The 19,253-nt window shown below is 32.3% G+C and overlaps 2 protein-coding genes across 2 annotated transcripts; both read left to right on the top strand.

Moving 5' to 3' along the window:
• Positions 1-1,710: 1,710 nt before the first annotated feature.
• On the top strand, positions 1,711-2,925 carry LOC106693921 (uncharacterized). Its single transcript, XM_014443520.2, has one exon. It carries the CDS (start codon positions 1,711-1,713, stop codon positions 2,923-2,925), a length of 1,215 nt encoding a protein of 404 aa, XP_014299006.2.
• Positions 2,926-5,129: 2,204 nt separating this feature from the next.
• LOC103578277 (uncharacterized) lies at positions 5,130-6,096 on the top strand. Its single transcript, XM_014443523.2, has 2 exons — positions 5,130-5,361; positions 5,603-6,096. The coding sequence occupies exons 1-2, from the start codon at positions 5,173-5,175 to the stop codon at positions 5,972-5,974; spliced, it is 561 nt and encodes a 186-aa protein (XP_014299009.1). The 5' UTR covers positions 5,130-5,172; the 3' UTR covers positions 5,975-6,096.
• The last annotated feature ends 13,157 nt before the right edge of the window (positions 6,097-19,253 follow it).

Raw genomic sequence — 19,253 nt, 5'->3', positions numbered from 1 at the left:
GCGCTGAAACAAATTGTAACAGCAGCTAAAAAATCTATGCAAGCTGGTGGTGATCCAATTAGAAGTGCTCTCAAAGGAGCTCGTCAGGCTGTCAAAAAATCTGGCGGGAGAAAAAATATACGATTGCCACGAGTTCTACCAGTTCCATCGAAAATTGGTGGTGTACTTCCTCTTTTGATTCCACTGTTTGCCGGCTTATCAGCTACAGGAGCTCTCGCTGGTGGAGCTGCAGCAGTTGCTAAAGCTGTCAATGATTCTAATGCAAGTAAACAACAGCTAGCTGAAACTAAACGACATAATTCTTCGATGGAAGCAATAGCTCTGGGAAAAGGACTATACCTACGACCATACAAAAAAGGTATGGGTCTCTATCTACGACCTCATCCAAAAAACATGTAAAGCTACCACATCGAGCTCTCACTGATATCGATATACTGAGATTTGTCAGTATTATGGAAATTCCACATTTTCGAGGTGTTTTTATGAGAAATAATCTGCCTAAATCTGGACCATGAATTAACGAATCAGCAGTCATCAATCTTGATGACAAGGATGGACCTGGAACTCATTGGGTGGCTTATAAAAAATTTGGAAACCATGTCATTTATTTTGATAGATTTGGTAATCTTCAACCACCAAGGGATTTAATGGAATACTTTGGTGTTTGTAGCGTGAAATATAATCATAAAAGGTATCAGGAATATAATACTATAATTTGTGGTCATTTGTGTTTAAAATTTTTGAGTGGAAAGCTATAAATTGGTACTACATACTGAATAGCAATCAGTCATGGATGAATCGTTTACGTTAACGCTGTCAGGAGAGTCCTCCATCTTGGAGGCAAATTACTTTCCTCCAATTGAATTATCTCCAACAAAAAACTACAGGCTAGGACTTATCGAGCTGTTAACATTCAACTCGATACCTAATATCGATGTTTGTTATAATAAATTCTATATAACTACAAGATTGGATGATAAAAAATCTAGCAAAGAAGCACGTAATTCCTCCGATAGAAAAGTAGTAACAATACCAACGGGGAGTTATGAAATTGAAGATATTGAAAATTATCTCATTGAAGCATTGCCAGATGTCTCTCTAAGTCTAAGACCAAATAACAATGAACTTCGATGTCAAATAAAGTGTAGTCATCAAATCGATTTTCAACCATCAGACTCTATTGGACGTCTTCTAGGATTTTCTACTAGAAAACTTAAACCAAATATAACTCATCAATCTGACTTGCCTGTCACAATACTCAGTGTTAATGCACTTCGAGTTGAATGCAATATTACAGCAGGCGCATATATCAATGATAACAAAGTGCACACGATTCATGAGTTCTTTCCAACAGGATATAAGATCAATGAAGTACCTTCACACATCATTTATCTTCCAGTCACAGTGCAAGCAATACATACTCTTCAATTAAAAATTGTTAATGAAGCTGGAAAACTAGTTAATTTCCTTGGAGAAACGGTAACTATTCGTCTGCATATAAAATCTGGTGATAAATAATGGGTATTGTACATGACAGCAAAGTTAGTAGAAGCTATATTAATCAGAGGGGATGGCGAGGAACCGTCAGTCGTCACACATCTCCCAGAGAGTTAACACGTCAAAACATAATATTTCTCAAGAGTCTAGGTCTTCGAATACGTGGTGGGAGAAAGTTAAAATACGATTCTGCTGCCTTATCTGTATAATACCATGAAGGAAATTTTAGGAATTCAACATGGTATCATCTTTGATGAAACCATTGCTCACTATGAAGTTCATGCGCATCAGCCATATGCATCTGCAACCTTTAACAATAACGATGAGATTCGAATCGTTGTGCAAAACCAAAATCTTTATTTATTACCAAGTAAAAGTACTCTGCATATCTATGGTAGATTAACAAAAAGAGATGGAGCTACTGCAGTTGCCACCACAAGCATGATTAATATGGGTATATGTTTCCTATTGAGAGAAATACGTTATCTTTTGAATGGCGAAGAAATTGATCGCATTAATAATGTTGGCTTAACGTGTGCTATGAAAGGATACTTATCACATAGTCCCACTCAAATGACTACATTGGAAAACGCTGGATGGTTAGAAAGCGAAGAAAATTCATGCACGGATGCTAATGAATACTTTGATGTGTCTATTCCACTTAGCTTACTGTGTGGATTTGCCGAAGACTATCATCGAATTGTTCCCAACTGTCAACATCAACTGGTAATATCGAGAACACAAACTGATGCTGATGCATTGTTACAAACTGCAGCAGAAGAGTTAAAAATTACTCTGCACAAAATTGAATGGATGATACCTCATATTAAAGTAGCTGATCAGCATAATATTCAACTTCTCAACTACATCGCTAGTGATCCATCGATATCAATGAGCTATCGCACCTGGGAATTATACGAATATCCACTCCTGCCAGCTACAACAAAACAGATTTGGGCTGTTAAAACAACAAACCAGCTAGAGAAACCTCGCTATGGTATTCTGGGTTTCCAAACTGCTCGAAGAAATGCACTGGATAAAAATGCTTGTGAATTTGACCATTGTTATATTCGTGATGTAAAATTATATTTAAATTCCCAGTGTTATCCTTATGGAAATTTAAATATTGACATTGCACACAATCAATATGCACTATTGTATGAAATGTATACTAATTTTCAGAAGTCATATTATAACAGAGACTCACAACCTCTGTTATCAAAAAAAGATTTTCTATCAAAAGCACCGTTGATTGTTATTGACTGTTCAATGCAAAACGAATCTCTCAAGTCTGGACCAGTAGATGTACGTCTGGAGTTTGAATCTACAGCAGCATTTGCCGCTCAAACTGCAGCTTATTGTTTGATTTTAGACGATCGAATTGTTAATTATAACCCAATTAGTGGAAATGTACGCAAATTAGTATAAAATACTGATTACTATATGAATTAATAAACAATTTTTTTCTATTATATAATAAATGATTTATTTTTTATACCTTTTAAATTTAATCATAAGTAAATACAGTCCCGTTGGCTTGACAGGTAAATCGTTTGTTAATTATTTGTATATAGGTAAGTATGTAGGTTCGAATCTCTTAGCCTGTCAAACCAACGGGACTGTATTTTTTTTTAATAGAAATAAAAACACATAATTAAGAAACGAAATTAATTTTATTTTTCTTTATGTACAATAAAGGACTATTGTCTTCGACAGATTGACATTGAGAACAATCACGTTTCAGAGGATTGCGTCCTTCTACAACGTCACCAGTGACAGAATTATTGTGTTCTTGACATCTTCGGAACCCTCTGATTTCTTTGTCATTCTTCATATCTTCTGACAACAATTCCCAAGCATCTTCAACATCGCCTTTTACAAATAGTTGTATAAAGTCATTTGATAGTTGAGCAATATCTTTGGGAGCCATTTTTAAAATACTTTCTCCTGAGTGTAGGTAAAGAAGGATTGATTTGTATCGGCTGTCGGTACCCCACCGACATTTGTACCATTCGTACATACCATAAGCATTTTGACATGCACATTCGGGATTTTGGATGTATTTATGATACATGTTGTAGTTGCAGTCCAAAGGTTTTTTGAATCCTCGATATTCCATCATGTCGAGCTGAATGACTGGAACTGATGTACCGATTTTCTTTTCTAGCCAATGTTTCTTTTTCTCTCCATCGACGAAAATGTAAAAGGGTTTGTCTGTGGATATTGCCGACTTGATTACGTGTTCCACCTGTTCGTAGGGTACATGTCCAGCATCCCATGGAATGCCTGTGTGATTTCTAATCGTCCACTGATTACCGCTTTTAATTTTAGCAGGCAATGAATCCCAGTGGCATGGTGGTGAAAACAAAGCACATATCCATGACGGTTCTTCACGATCATAAAAATGCCCAAATGCACAAAATTCATTGACGATCTGTTCACCGCGTGCATCTTGAAGGAATTCAAAGTCCATAAAAAACTCCATTGTTCTGTAATCAAATTTATTAATTAATAATATTTAACATCAGTTAATTACTTATAGACAACTTTTTTTGAGGTTATACATACCTTTAATTGTCGGATATATTTAAAATTTCTAGGTTATGCACAGCACTGTTTTTTAGTTTATAAATTTTTTGTATGCAAGTGACACAGATTCAGCTTATGATTTTCGAAAGTCTGTTGAGCTCTGGGAAAAGGAGCTCGTTTATATGTGCTCATCCCCTCCATCATCAACTTGCCCTGATTGGTGTTCTCATTTACCCCCTCTACAAGCTCATCGATGTTGATTGGTTGATGCAAGTCTAAACCTGCACGATGACGTCATGAAGAACGTTCCAGAAGGACGCTAACCTCAAAATGAAAGCCAACTGCGCAGTTAAAACTGGTTTTAATTGCGTCGTAACAAAACTTCCGAGAATGTGACGTCATCAAACAGGTTTCGACTTGTCGGTCTATAAATAGATTTCCGAGAATGTGACGTCATGGAACAGATTTAGACCTGTTATTCTATAAATAGAATGTGACGTCGTTAAACACGTTAAAACCTGTTATATTAAAAAATAGAATACCAAGAATGTGACGTCATCTAACAGGTTTCGACTTGTCATTCTATAAATAGATTTCCGAGAATGTTACGTCATTCAAATGCGTCGTAATAAAATTATTGTAAACATACAGCTAGGGTATGCGTCCACAACTCTTAGCATGGTCACGAACCATACCGATAAAACAGCACAGACACGAACCACGTAGGTAAAACTTAGCATGGACACGAACTATGTCGATATTCAATGATAATAAACGGTAAAAACTTACCGACTCAGTAGTCGGTAAAATACAACAAAATGGCCGCAAATAAGCACAAAATGACCGCAAATGTGCAGAAAATGGCCGCAAATGTGCACAATATGGCCGCGAATAAGCACAAAATGGCCAAAAACATTAATAAAACCGGACATACCGACCGCGCTGATACCGACTGCCAGTAAAACAGTCGGTTAAACAGAGTGTATTAATGGTAAACCAGACGAACCGCCGGTATCTGCTCGGTCGGTACGGCAGGAACCTACAAGTGCTGCTGTCCCAGAACCCCCATCATTACACTACTATTCTCGTCAGTCATCAAAATCTCCGGATAATTTTCAACAAAGCTCTTCTTTTGAAAATGATATTATGTTATCAGAATCATCTCATTCATCTCGTTACTCTAGTCAAAGTAACTTGAGTGATTTAGATGAAACTGTCAACATATCGCAAATACGACAGGGTTTAAGTTTATTTCGAAAGAAAATAATTGCTGACGTAAAAAAATTCCTTCACGATAATTGTCGTGGGGCACCAACTTCAACACGTAGTGGAAAAGTAAGTGCATTGTTTTTATCATATCTAACACTCTTGCAATGAATTGAAAATTATACTTTTTTGTAATTTAATATTTTAACGTTCGTATCCCTTTTTTCTAAAAGGATACAAACACAATTTTGGCCATTACCAAAATCATGTAGAATAAAAATGAATACATACATTCTTTTACTTCTTCTTATGATTTTTTTTCCGAGTCAGAAGACTTAATTTAATAATATTAATTTCAATTATTTCACAGGTGAAAATAGATGAGATTCTTCTCGACGCAAAATACTTTTTAAGAGCTCTCTCAGTGAAAAAAATGAGATTGCGAGCAAACCGGCTAATGCGGGCTTATTGGTCTGACGAAGAAAGAGACCGTCTTATTACTCGAAAAAATAAAAGATTTCCAATGGCAAGAATTGTCAGCTCGCAGAATTACAATGATCTCATTCATTTGTGTTATTCACTACAAAAAAGGAGATTTTTGCCGCATACGTCAAAGCATAATCCTGATAAACATTTATACCAATGGGTAATTGATTTTCTGAAAGTTGACCAAGCTACAAGAAAAAAACAAAAGGAAACCGAGAAAAATGGCGCTCGAGGAGTGAGGTCAAGTTCTGTTTAAACAACAGATTTACGATTTTTATTTTACTTTTCTAATCATTTTAGTATTTTTTTACATAACTGAGTATATTTAAAAATAACAGATAATTTTTAATTAATAATGAAAGATAATGTTGTTATAATTATTCTATCTATTAATTATTATTTAAGAATAAAGATTATTTTCTCTATTGTCAACAGTTTAACATTTTCTGTAAGCCATGTTAGTCTCAAATAAAAAAAATCAAGGTTAAAAAAAAATAATCTTAAAAACCAATAATAAAGCTTTATTTGTTTCAAAATTAATTTACTTCTCCGTAGATTAGTCAATTATCAATATTATTAATAGCTTTAAGTTGGATGGAATTAAATGTATTTAAGTGCTGCGAGTAAAAAACATATGGGTATGATTAGGGTATGAAAGTTTCAAAAACATACCCAAAATTTCGGTATGATTTTCGTAAAGTTTAGGTGTGTTTTCGGAAATATACTGAAAATATACTGAAATCATACCCGAATTCTGAGTATGTTTTAAGTATGTTTTTGGTATGACTGAATTCGCTAGGGTGAAGAAATAGCGTCGTATTTGTTTTGTGGAATATATTATGTTCTAAAAATTATACATCGTGAGTTTTTATGCAACATTATCGTTGATAATATTATATGCTTTTTAAGCAAAAAAAAAAAAAATAAATAAATAAAAATGGTGACGATTAATTTAAGCATGTCATACGCTTTTGGAAATATGATGCAGACATTTTGACAAAATAATCTTCGGAATTTAATTAAAAAAATTGAATCGTCAATACAAGATTTTGTGATTATACAGTTAGTTCAAAAGTTATATACCTTTTCATAAGAAACAAAATATTATGTGACTATTTCAGGACTTCTGGTTTCTTAAAGTTTGTAGAAAGTTGAACTCCAACATTTCAATTGATACTGTGGTATCGCTGATTCAGATCTTAAAGCTGTTGATAATGTTTCTAATGTTTTTATACAAAATTCAATTCATTTTTGATAAGGCTGACATACGGATTTTAAAATTAAAGTTATATGGAGGTTTCAGTTTATCATTTGTTTTATTTCAATTGATTTTTTGTTAGTTTTGACATAATCTAACATTTTCCAAAAAAAAAAAGAAAAAATTTAGAAACCGGTTAACCCTTCGAGCTAGCTCCTATAACTTACTGCTGTTTTCTTGGTAATTAATATATGAGCTTTTCAAGCTTGAAAAAAGTTATGTCTGAAATAAAGGTTTTGAAATTCGAGAAATTGTAGATGATTGTGAATTAAGTGGTTTTTAAATTTTTGTTCACGATTTTGCTTCATAAAATCAATTAACTTAGACAAAAATCAATAAAGGGGATTAAGGTGGAGAACTAAATGAGTTTTGAATCAGATAAGAGAGTTCATTTCTAATTTAACCGCGACAAATGAAAAACTAACAATTTTTTAATTTTTTATCAATAATATATAAACTAATGAACTGATTACCCTAAATAATGAGGTGATCGGAAAAATCTATAAAGAAAACGGCTCGATGTAATTTTTGATACATTTGGTCAATCATATGAGTTATCCTAAAAAAATGACGTAATTTGTAATTTTGTTCGTATTTGTTGCCAACATCTTTTGAAACAATCGATTAATTTTAATGATCAATAGGTCATTTGAAGCAGTTTTAGACGTCTGCAGAAGTTTTTTCGTTTTGTGATTTTTTAAGTATCTTAGAATTTCTCGAAAATCATCGATTTTCATAGTTGAAAAAATTATCAATGTCTTCATTTTTATTTCGAAATTTTTTCTTGAACCAAAGCGAAATTTCTTATTTTATTAAAGCTCAAAATTTTTAGATCCAGAAATCACACTTTTTGGCAGAAGAAATTAGAACTTCCTGCAACGAAAATCAATAACTGTCGAAAGTTTCGGACAGTTCACGTTTTCAGACTGATTTCAGAAAATCAAATATTCTTCTGATGTCGAAGTTTTGAGGTCCGAGAAAGCTATTCTGATAATTTTAATGAACACTGATAGAAAAACTATTTTGATTCAAGAAAAATCTTTCCGTCACACTCTGATTCTTGTTTCAAAATTTTTAATTGTTCTAATTCAAGAAATAAGTTCTTGAACCAAAAAATTAAATTTCTTAGGTTAAGAAAAATACTTTGTTCAAGAATTTTATTCGTCAATGAAGCACCTTTTGTTTTAATACAAAATACTGATATATTTGGCTTGAGAATTTCTTGGTCTTGGATTAAGATAGGCAAAAATGTATATTTAAGACATCACCGACTTTCTTCAAGAATGGCGCAATTTGTAAATCAAGATACTATTTAAACGGCTTAATAAAATAATTTTTTTAATTTTTAAATATTAAAAATTGTGAAGTGGTTTTTTAGGATCACATTTATTCACTTCAGATAATATACATTAACGCGAAAAATTGGAGGAATAGAAAAATTTTATAAATTTTTTTGTGATTTTTGGAAGGCTATAACTTTGTGAAAAATGATCGCATCGAAATTTGCAAAAAAATAGTATACTGTGTGACAAAGGATGAAACAAGACGACTTTAGACTAGGGTGAGGTTGGCTGCCCGAGCCGCAGGCGAGGGCTGACATCACCCGCAGTCTAAAATCGTGTTTTATCCTGAGTCATACACTATATTTTTCATGATTACCTGCATCGGAACTTCAAGTTCCAGTGTTTGCAGCCTGTAAGAAACGAGTTAATTTCAAGTCGATGACGCGGAGACCTGTTAGAGAATGAGAAATTTATGATTTACAGTCACTTATCAAATAGTAAATAATACACAAATATTATTTGCACTTATTTTTTAGTAGTTTTATTTGGTTTATTAAAACTGTCACTTAAAAAATGAAATGAATAAACCCAAGTGAGAAGTAAACAAATGAGTATAATAAGGCTGCAAATGAACATTAAATATAACTAGCACAGGGTAGAAACAATTGTGTTTCTACCCGCTGTGAAGGTATTTGTGAATTACGAATTTGCTAGCAGTTGTTTGTAGCATCGGCTTGAAATCACCTTATTTCGACGGGCTGTAGAGACACTGAAACTTCATTACGTTTAAAAATTAAAATAAATGATTTACAACAAAGGTGTTTTGAGTACTTTCAAAGTACATCCAATTACTTATTACTTAACTGCCCTTATGGCGATTATACTAGCATGAAATGCTGCTAAGTTATATGAAAATAGAAGAAAACATAAATTTCAAATATTTCTTATCGTACAACTTCAAAAATAAAACTACAGAACTTCGGAATGAGATTAATTTTGAAATTTTGAGAAGATGCTTCCGATGTATTCAATGATGTTTTGCTGTGGAAGCAAAATAAATGTTCGTATTAAAAAAATCACCAAAATGTGCATAATTTTTTTCTATTGAATTATTTTTTTATTTTTTCGTAAATATATATGATATGTATATAATACATCTGTAAATTGTTATATCTGCCGTTAGAATTGTAATAAGCTCGACATTTGTCGGAAATGTATTGGATGTGTGAAGCCTGTCCTTCTATACGAAATCAATACTGACGAAAGTGGCATTTATCATCGTAAACATTAATCCCTCAAACGCTTACCTATACATAGGGCATTCCATGCCTAAACGGACAGTTACAATTTTTTTTATTTTCGTAATTTTTCAGTATTTTTTAGCATATAAGGTAAAGTACCCAGTAGTTGAACAGGTTTCAAAGTAAAACTCATTTGACCTTACTTTTAATATATAAAGTTGTAATTATTAGTTCAAATTAGTGATTTTCATGAAAATATAAATAATTTTGAATCGATTAAAGCACAAAATAACGCAGATAATAGAATATTTATATTTTGGTAACGTTTTTAAGATAGACTATGAAAGGAGTAGTTGTTGAACAATCAACTCTGACAAGCCACAGTAGTTGAACACTCCGGGCGTAGTAGTTGAACTAATAAAATATATGGCAACCAGGCACACCAAAATTTTTCAACGTTTTATTGAAATATCAAAAGAATTATAACAATTTATTAAATAATATTAAAAATAATACTGTGAATACTTAATATGATCATTTAAAAATGAGAAATATTTGTATTAAATTATTTAATTACATTTTTTATTACTAATGAATTTATTTATTTAATATTTAACAAACTTGATTGAAAATTTTACCAATTGTAACGGATTATTTTTTATTAAAAAATAAATGTTACACGGAAAGAAAATTATGGGAAGTGTTCCTATGCATTATGGGATTAGATCCCATAATGGTATAGGAACTGTAGCCATACTATTATAGGGATGGTTCCTATACATTATGGGAAACATCCCTATATTACTCTGGGTATAATTCCCGTACCATTATGAGAACCATTTCCATAATGGTATGGGAATAGTTCCTATACCATGTGACCGGTTAGTAGCTCGACTGGAATCCGTCAGTCGAACTATTCCCGCACAATCTCGTTGGCTTACCTGGTTCGGCTGCGGCAGTTGTTGGGCGCCAGGTGATGTATCAATCACCGAAGTCGATACTCGGAATAAGTCGGCTCAGGGTGGCGGATCGGGAATCGGATAGGCACTTACAATTAAAGTCAAATAAATAACAGTCAACTAGGCAAAGTCAGTAATATATTGAACAGTCAGTAAATGACGAACCAATCGATGACAATTCAATTTTTATTAATCTTACTCTAACAGCTAGGTCGATTAGACAGTCCGGATACTTCACTAGCCGAGTTCGGCAATTGACTTGATACAATATAAGTACACAGTAATTATTATAATACCACAACGGATTAAATTATAATACGAATTATAATGACTCGAGGTACTTATCGTAACAATAAATAAACTCCGGGTATTTCTTAATTTACAACTTAGCGGCAAAGTGATGTCAAGTCACTCGCCCTTAACACCCGTCGGTAACTCTGGTGCCAATCATAGAATTCAATTAGCATCCAACCGTTTACTTAACTAACTATACTAACAATGATTATAACGCGGATATAATACGAATGCTATCCGGGATTCGGAAGATAGAAAAAGAAACAAACAAAGAGACGTCGATAACGAGACTCGAAAATGCGCGGTATTACGTTAGTTAAACAATATTCCAATAATATCAAAAAAAAACTATATATAATAAACCAAAACACAAAAAAAAAAATAACAACAAAAAAGAAATAATAAAAATATCAACTCCAGGGTAACACGTATACGTAACCACTACTCAACAGAAGTTTTCAAATTCGGTACCAGCGGAATAAGTCGAGTTAGGACACGCCGTACTTAAATAAAAGTTATCTGGGCTAATTGCCGTGACTCACAACTTCGGCGTCAACTCGAGTTATTCCTCAAAATAAATTTATCAGACTCGCTCACCGGTCGATGCTCTCGAAGTCCTGACTTCCTCTCGGCTCCACGTGGTCGACAGATAACAAGCTGGCCGGGAACGGCTTTAGAATAATTCCGCAAGTACCGGAAGACTCCACCAAACAATAAACAAATGTTACTTAATGGCCAAAATTTCTCGAATGCCGAATTCTTCGCTTTTTGAATTCCACAGTAATTTATTATACGAATTTCTAACTCGAAGCACGTGTCAGCTATCACGAGGTACGATCCAGAATGGCGTCGTCTGTTTTTTTCTTTTTAGGCTCCCGCCTTTAGTTCCGGGCTTCCTCACTTGGCGGCGCTTCCATCGGGCCTCAACTAGGCAATCACCCCCATTGTGACGGTCAGTTTCTTCGAAGTCACTCCGGTTTTCCGGATAATTACTAGATCCACGCTACTATCGGCTGTGAACTACTTTGCTCTAGCTGTTCGTTTTCATTAACTAGGCTGTTCGAAGATGTTAGTCGTCCGGCAGGCGAAATCACGATCCGCTGTCAACTTCGGACATTTCCGCTAGCGGTAATTTCCATCCTCAGTCATGTCCTCTTGGGCTCTGGTGACCAGCAAACGAGTACCTATCTTACAGCTATTTGTACCAACTTAAACTAACTTAATTCCTAATTAACTTACTACTATTATGACTAGGAATAATTTTGCGAGTCTCGGATCTTTCTCGTACCACGCTGCCAACTGAACGAATTAATTACTTAAAATGACGCGGGAAAGTCATTCAAAAGTCGGGATCGGCCAAGTCAAAATACGATAGCTGTCAAAATAAATATAACCTTACATTATTAAAAAAATAATGTAGGAATAATAATAAAAATTACGGATTAACAAGTAAAGTGACCACGTGTCGGCGTCGAATTCTGTAGTGCAATTTTAAAATGTCACAACCAATATGGGAACCATTCCCATAATATTATAGGAATGATTCCCATAATGATATAGGAAATATTCCAATTGCATTATGGGAACCATTCCTATAATATTATGGGAATCGTTCCCATACTATTATGAGAACCATTCCTATAATGTTATATGAATTGTTACTATAATTTATGGGAATGGATCGTATAATTTATAGGAATAGTTCCTATATATTATGGGAATGATTCCCATAATATTATTGAAAGTCTTCCTATAAGTTATAGGAACCATTCCTATAATTATAGTGACCATTTCTATAATGGTATGGGTAGCATTCCCATAATTATAGGAACTATTTCTAAAATTATGGGAAACATTCCTATGATAATAGGAACTGCTTCCATAATTTATGGTCGTAATTCCTATACTGGAATAGGAAAGAATTTCACATAATTATGGGAACCATCCCAATAATTTTCTTTCCATGTATTCATAATTTTTATGTTACCGATATGTTGTGAACTTTTTTTGGTTAGAAAATAATAAAAATTAATTTTGATGAGATAGATACGTTTTCAAACGAAATCACTTAAAATTATTACACTAATTGTTAATGAATCACTCATACTTTATTTTCGTATATCTTTTTTAAAAAATAAATAATTAAATTTAATTATTTATTATTGCACTAGAATACATTTCACGCTGTTCACCTACTGCTGCTATGAAAATTACATGGACCCAATACTTGAACATGTAATACCATCTTGTTCAAGTTTTGGGTACCGCTTTGAACATTTGAAGGTATAGTTAGACGCTAAAATTTAATATAAAACCTTTAGTTTATGTCTTTGCAAAAAATATATAGTATTTAGAGAAGACTATTTCATTGGGTGGTACAATTTTCTTTACTTAAAATGATGATATGTCTTTTTTTTACTGATTGTTCAGCTTACAGTATAGCATCTTTTTCATGCAAAAATAGCATCTATTGGCTATTCTCGACATGTCAACTTTAAAGTTAAAAAATATATAATTTTTTTTATTTATAATTGGAACAACTTACAGAAATCAATTACTGTACCATTAAATAATTATAACATGCGCATATTACTCATAATATATATACGGATTTTGTACAATAACAATTCTAAAAGTCTGTTCAACTACTGGACCCATTTTTAGAAGTGTTCAAGTGCTGGGTACCTTACCTTACTATAAGACTCCTTCAGGTAAATTTTGAGATTTTTTCGATCACTGGTTCAAAAGATATCAAATTTAAAAAAAAAAAACCCTTTTTCTGGTTGGTCGCTTCTAACTTCTTTAAAAATAGTCCAAATTGAACTTTTTTTTTTTTTATTTTTTTCTTTTCCTGTACTTTCCCATAAAAAAAAATTTCTTTAGTTTTTCGAAAAAATATTTCTGCGTGATTTTTTATTTTAAAATTTCAAACTCGTTTTCTGTAAATCATGCATAATTTGATTTTTCTGAAAATTTTCCATAATACACTACTATATTTTCTGCAACTTTGAAGTTCAGTCTGATCGTGGGCACTTCATAGCAACTAATTTTGCACGATTTTTAAAAATTAAAAAAAATTTTTTTTTTTACTTATCGTGATTAATTCGAATTTTTGCCACTTTATGTTATTATTTGTATTACCTACAAGTATAATTCATAATTTTATATCGTTAAAGGGTTGTCGAAATTTCGAAATCCAAAAAGTAATGGCAGCGAGAAAATGGCAGCGCCAGCTAGTCTTTAACGGGCAATCGATCACGAGATAACGGCAGCTCAGAAATTAGATCTGCGATGCAATACAGCGAACTCAATAAAAGGGATATAAAAATTGCATTGTACTATTCCATTAGCCAGCAAAAGTATAAAAACAGAAGAATATTCACTTTAAATATAGACCGTATGTGTTAAATTTTTAAAAGATTGCAAGCTTAAATATATACATTTATTACCATTGTTATTAAACTTAATAACGACTAATTAATAATTTCAAAAACCCTTCAACTGTGTAAAATTGTAAGACATACTTAAATGTAATGAGAACAATAATATATAGTGATAAAATTAGAATTAATAATAAGTATAAAAAAATTCTTTCTAATTTTCGAAAATCGACAAAATTTGTTACTTTATGTAGTGCCCGCGATCGGACCGGGCTTAAGAGTTACAGAAAATATAGTAGTTTATTATGAATAGTTTTCGGGAAAGCTAGAATATGCATGATTTTCAGATAACGACATGAAAATTTTGAAACTAAAATATTGAACAGAAAAATTTTTCGAAAAATTAAAAAAAATTTTTTTCCAGAAAGTAGGGGAGCCTGGGGCACAAAGGTCCCCTCAAAAATTAGGTAAACATTTTGTTTTTTATTTTCCGTCAAGTTATTACCTCTATAATGTTTTTATCATATTTTAAGCCAATATGTGATATGTGGGGTAAAAGGGACCATTCGAAAAAAAAATTTTATTTATTTTCCGTCAAGTTAATTTTTGCGTCACAGTTTTTTATTTGAGTGGTCCATTTTACTCTATATATCACATATTGGTCTAAAATATGATATAAACATTATAGAGATCATAACTAGACGGAAAATAAAAAAAAATTCTGTTTTTATGATTTTTGGGGGAGTGGGCCTTCATGCCCCAGAAAAAAAATTTTTTTTTTATTTTTTAACAAATTTCGACTGATTCTATAGACATAGACCGAAAATAAACGAGTTTGGTGGTTAAAAGCCACAAAAAGAAAAAACCGGCTTAAGGGGGCCTTCGTACCCCAGGCTCCCTTACGTGGGAAAACAAAAATTTAAAAAAATGTTATGTTTCAACTATTTTTGACGAAGTTATTATCAGAAAACCGAAACCAGAGCGTTTTTTTTTTATTTCAATATCTTCTGAACCAGTGATAAAAATATCTCAAAATTTACCTAGAGAAATTTTATGGTGGATACTAAAAAATATCAGCAAATTGCGAAAGTAAAAAAAAATTTAATTGTCCGATTTGGCATAGAATGCCTCATATACATTATTCAAACCTGCCATTCGCTTTAAACGGCATTTTTGTGATGTCGTCAAACTCACTTCTGTATACCACTGGCTTTGACGACGGTCGTCAAACCTGCCAAATGTTGTTAAACCTGCCGTATGTTACCGAAAATTGTCGTCGAAACTGCCACTAGATATATATATGCGCACATATGCGATTGCATGTATACATACACATAGAAATGCATATATGCACTAGGGTGGATTAAAAAAAAACTTTTTTCATGTTTTCCTTAGCATGGGGGTAGAATTTGTACTTTATTAAAAAAAAAAAATTTTGAGAAAAAAAAAAATTTTCACTCAACATTTTGAGGTGGCCCACTAGTTTTTTAAATAAATAATTGAGCAAACGAGGTAGTTCCAACTAAAAAAATTTTTTTTTCTCCAAAATCGTGGAAAACATCTAATAATTGTCGAATGTGATTTTTTTTTATTCTACTTTTATTTTAATTAAAAAAAAAACGCTTTTCATTTTTGGATTTTCTACGTAGGATACGAAAATAATAGGAAAACAATTTTTTCAACTTCTGACTTTCAATTAGCTTTTAAAGGGACACCCTACAGATTCTAGAACACCATTTATATATTTTTTACTACCACCCGTTCTCAAGTTATTGATAAAAGAGAAATGATTTAGTCACTCTGAAATGTTTAATCGGAAATTTCATGGAAATTTGTAATAAAATTGTAGAGTTTTGAATATTTTTGTTAATTATAACTAATCAATAACAACAAAATGAATTTATAAATAATATCAACACAATACAAACAGTAATAAAAACTCAATAATATTAAATTGAAAGTACAAAACCCAACTTCTCAATAACTTGAGAACGGGTGGTAGTAAAAAATATAAAAATAGTTTTCTAGAATCTGTAGGGTGTCCCCTCAAAAGCTCATTGAAAGTCAGAAGTTGAAAAAATTTTCTTCCTATTATTTTTGTGATTTAAGTAAAAAATCCAAAAATCAAAAGCATTTTCTTTTGAATTAAAATAAAAGTGGAGTAAAAAAATCAGATTCGTCAATTATTAGATGTTTTCCACGATTTTGTATAAAAAAAAAAAAGTTCTCGTTAGAAACACTTCGTTTGATCAATTACTTATTTGAAAAACAAGTAGGCTATCTCAAAATATTGAGTATTAAAAGATTTTTTTTTTCTTAAAAATTTTTTTTTTTCATCAGGTACAAATTCTACCCCCATATTAAGAAAAACAAAACATAAGTTTTTCTTCAACCCACCATAATATGCAAGCATAAATATATATATATATATATATATATATATATATATACATATATATATATATATTCGGGTGTTCGTTATCTACCAAATTAGATTTTTTTACTGGGCCATGATATAAATCATTTATTTGTGATCAAAAAATAATTTTAAAAAATCGGTCTGTCGGTTGACCCTGCGGGCCAGCCCCGAAACTTCCTGCCTATTTCGAGCTCCTGGAGCTTGAAAAATTGTTGTAGATACATTCTCGAGTTATTCGAGCTCGAAAATACTTTTGTATGCCTTTGTTTTTGAAAAAAACCGTTTTTTACCATTTTTTCTCAAACGATATCTCTCGAACGAATAAACCGATTGAGACGTTCAAGGTGGCAATCGACGCGTTTTTTTTTGAGTTCTACAACTGATCAGATTTTGAAATTGATTTATATAGTCGTTTTTGAGAAATTTTCAAAATACTGAAAAATTTTATTTTTTTTAATTCTTCCGACAACGGTTTCTCATGAAATAATTGACCGATTGTGATGATTGAGGTAGCATTCGACGCTGCTTATGAAGCTTCGAAGCCCAGTTGCTTTTGGAAACAATCCATCAAGAATATAAAAAGTTATCCAAAAAAAAACATTTTTGAAAAAAGATTATTTTTGGAATATCTCTGAACAAGCCGTACCGATCAATTTTTTTGTTTAGCTTCAAGATATTCGCAAGCCGCGTTGAATGACAACTTGACGATCAAAATTGGTTCATCCGTTCAAAAATTATAGATATTTACATATGTACGTACATGCATACATACATACATACATACATACATACAAACATACATACATACATACATACATACATACATACATACATACATACATACATACATACATACATACACTCGGACATCATCGTGAAATTAGTCAGGATAGCTTCCTAGAACCTCAAACCGGCAAGATCTCTTAGAAATCCGATTTTCGAAAATCGAACTGAAATCAATAACATCCCGAATTTTTAAAAATTTGCAATTTTCTTAGCGGGAAGTTAGAAATAAAAAAGTTTTTTCTAATGCCGTTCAACCCTGCCTAAGTAATAATTCATTTTCATTTTAGTATCAGGTGTACAAAAAAGTTCTACCCATTTTTTGTCAAAAAAAAATATATTTAAAAATTTTAAATAAAATACAAATTTTAATCAAAATAACCACCATCAGCATCTACTACCCTTTGCCAACGCTCAGGCAACTGATGGATCCCACGGCGATAAAAGGCTTGATCTTTTGTCGAAATAAAATCATCTATTGTTTTTTGCATTTCGTTTTCATTTTGTAAGTGTTTGTCAGCCAAGTAATTTTGCAATGAACGGAATAGGTGAAAATCACACGGTGCAAGGTCTGGTGAATACGCCGGGTGCGGTAAAACTTCCCACTGTAAATCATTTATAGTGTGGTGGACGATTGAACTTCTATGAGGCCTGGCGTTATCATGCTGCAGTATCACTGGTCGAGGTTTTTGTCCCGCAAATCGTCTTTTACTGTTGATTTCATCTGCTAATTTTTTTAATTGACAACTGTAGCGTTCTCCAGTAACGGTTTCTCCTGGTTTGAGTAACTCATAATATAGCACGCCCTACTCATCCCACCAAATACAAAGCAATATTTTTTTCCCAAAAACATTACGTTTTGGTGTTGATGTCGTTGGTTGTCCTGGGTCTACCCAATGTTTTCGACGTTTAGGATTCTCATAGTAAACCCACTTTTCGTCCCCTGTTACAAGTTTCCACAAAAAACTTTTGTTTTATGTCGTGAAAGCAACGACAGGCAGGTGTCAACTCGTCTCTCTCGTTGTTCTGGAGTTAATTCATGAGGTACCCATTTTCCTTCTTTTTGAATCTTACCTAAAGCATGTAATCTTTCAGAAATAGCTTGTTGAGTAACGTTTAACTTTTTCGCAAGTTCTTGTTGTGTTTGTGCAGAATCTTGATTCAGTAATTCTTCCAATTTCTCGTCACTGATTGTTGAAGGTCTTCCAGAGCGTGGTTTATCATTTAAATTAAAATCTCCGTTTGTGAATTTCCGAAACCATCTTCGACAAGTACTGTCATCAATAACACTGTCACCATAAGTTGCACAGATTATTCTTTGAGCTTCAGCAGCACTTTTTCCTTGATGAAATTCATATAAAAGACAATGGCGGATATGCTCATTACTTACTTCCATTTTTAACTTAATAAAAAAATATATATATCGAAGATTAATATATTAAAAGTTTGATGAATTTAAAGAGTACAAACAGCTGTGCATGTACGTATACGTATTCATAGCTAACCTATAAATAGCTGTTAGATAACTCCATCTTTGAAAAACGGGTAGAACTTTTTTGTGCACCTAATACAATGAGGAAAATGTTATTACTTACTAAAAAATAAGTGCACAGCAATGAACAATACACAATTTTGTAGAAAATTTCCCGCTCTTCAAAAAAGGTATTATATGTTTTTTTCTTAAATCCAACTTTTTAAGAGATATTGAAGGTCAAAATTTGATTTGTTCAAAACAATTTGCGTTTTTCTTTAAAATTCGATAACTCTCTAACGCCTGGTAAAAAAATTAAGCGCTGTGATCTTTATTATAGGAAATTTATCGCTCTTTAAAAAAGTTTTCTCACACCATTTTTATAAATCCAACCATTTAAGTGATATCGAAGCTGAAAGTTAATAGATTTGAGAAACAATGTTTTTC

This window comes from Microplitis demolitor, chromosome 6, assembly GCF_026212275.2.
Source record: "Microplitis demolitor isolate Queensland-Clemson2020A chromosome 6, iyMicDemo2.1a, whole genome shotgun sequence".
Lineage (NCBI taxonomy): Eukaryota > Metazoa > Arthropoda > Insecta > Hymenoptera > Braconidae > Microplitis > Microplitis demolitor.
Note: the sequence above shows the minus strand (reverse complement) of the source record. Positions and strands in the feature narration are given on the sequence as shown.

What these genes read in the sequence shown, in the direction of transcription:
- LOC103578277 (XM_014443523.2), top strand. Translation starts at nt 5,173, where the DNA reads ATGTTATCAGAATCATCTCATTCATCTCGTTACTCTAGTCAAAGTAAC. An exon ending in CTTCAACACGTAGTGGAAAA is followed by an intron (nt 5,362 to 5,602) that starts GTAAGTGCATTG and finishes ATTATTTCACAG; the next exon opens with GTGAAAATAGATGAGATTCT.
- LOC106693921 (XM_014443520.2), top strand. Translation starts at nt 1,711, where the DNA reads ATGAAGGAAATTTTAGGAATTCAACATGGTATCATCTTTGATGAAACC.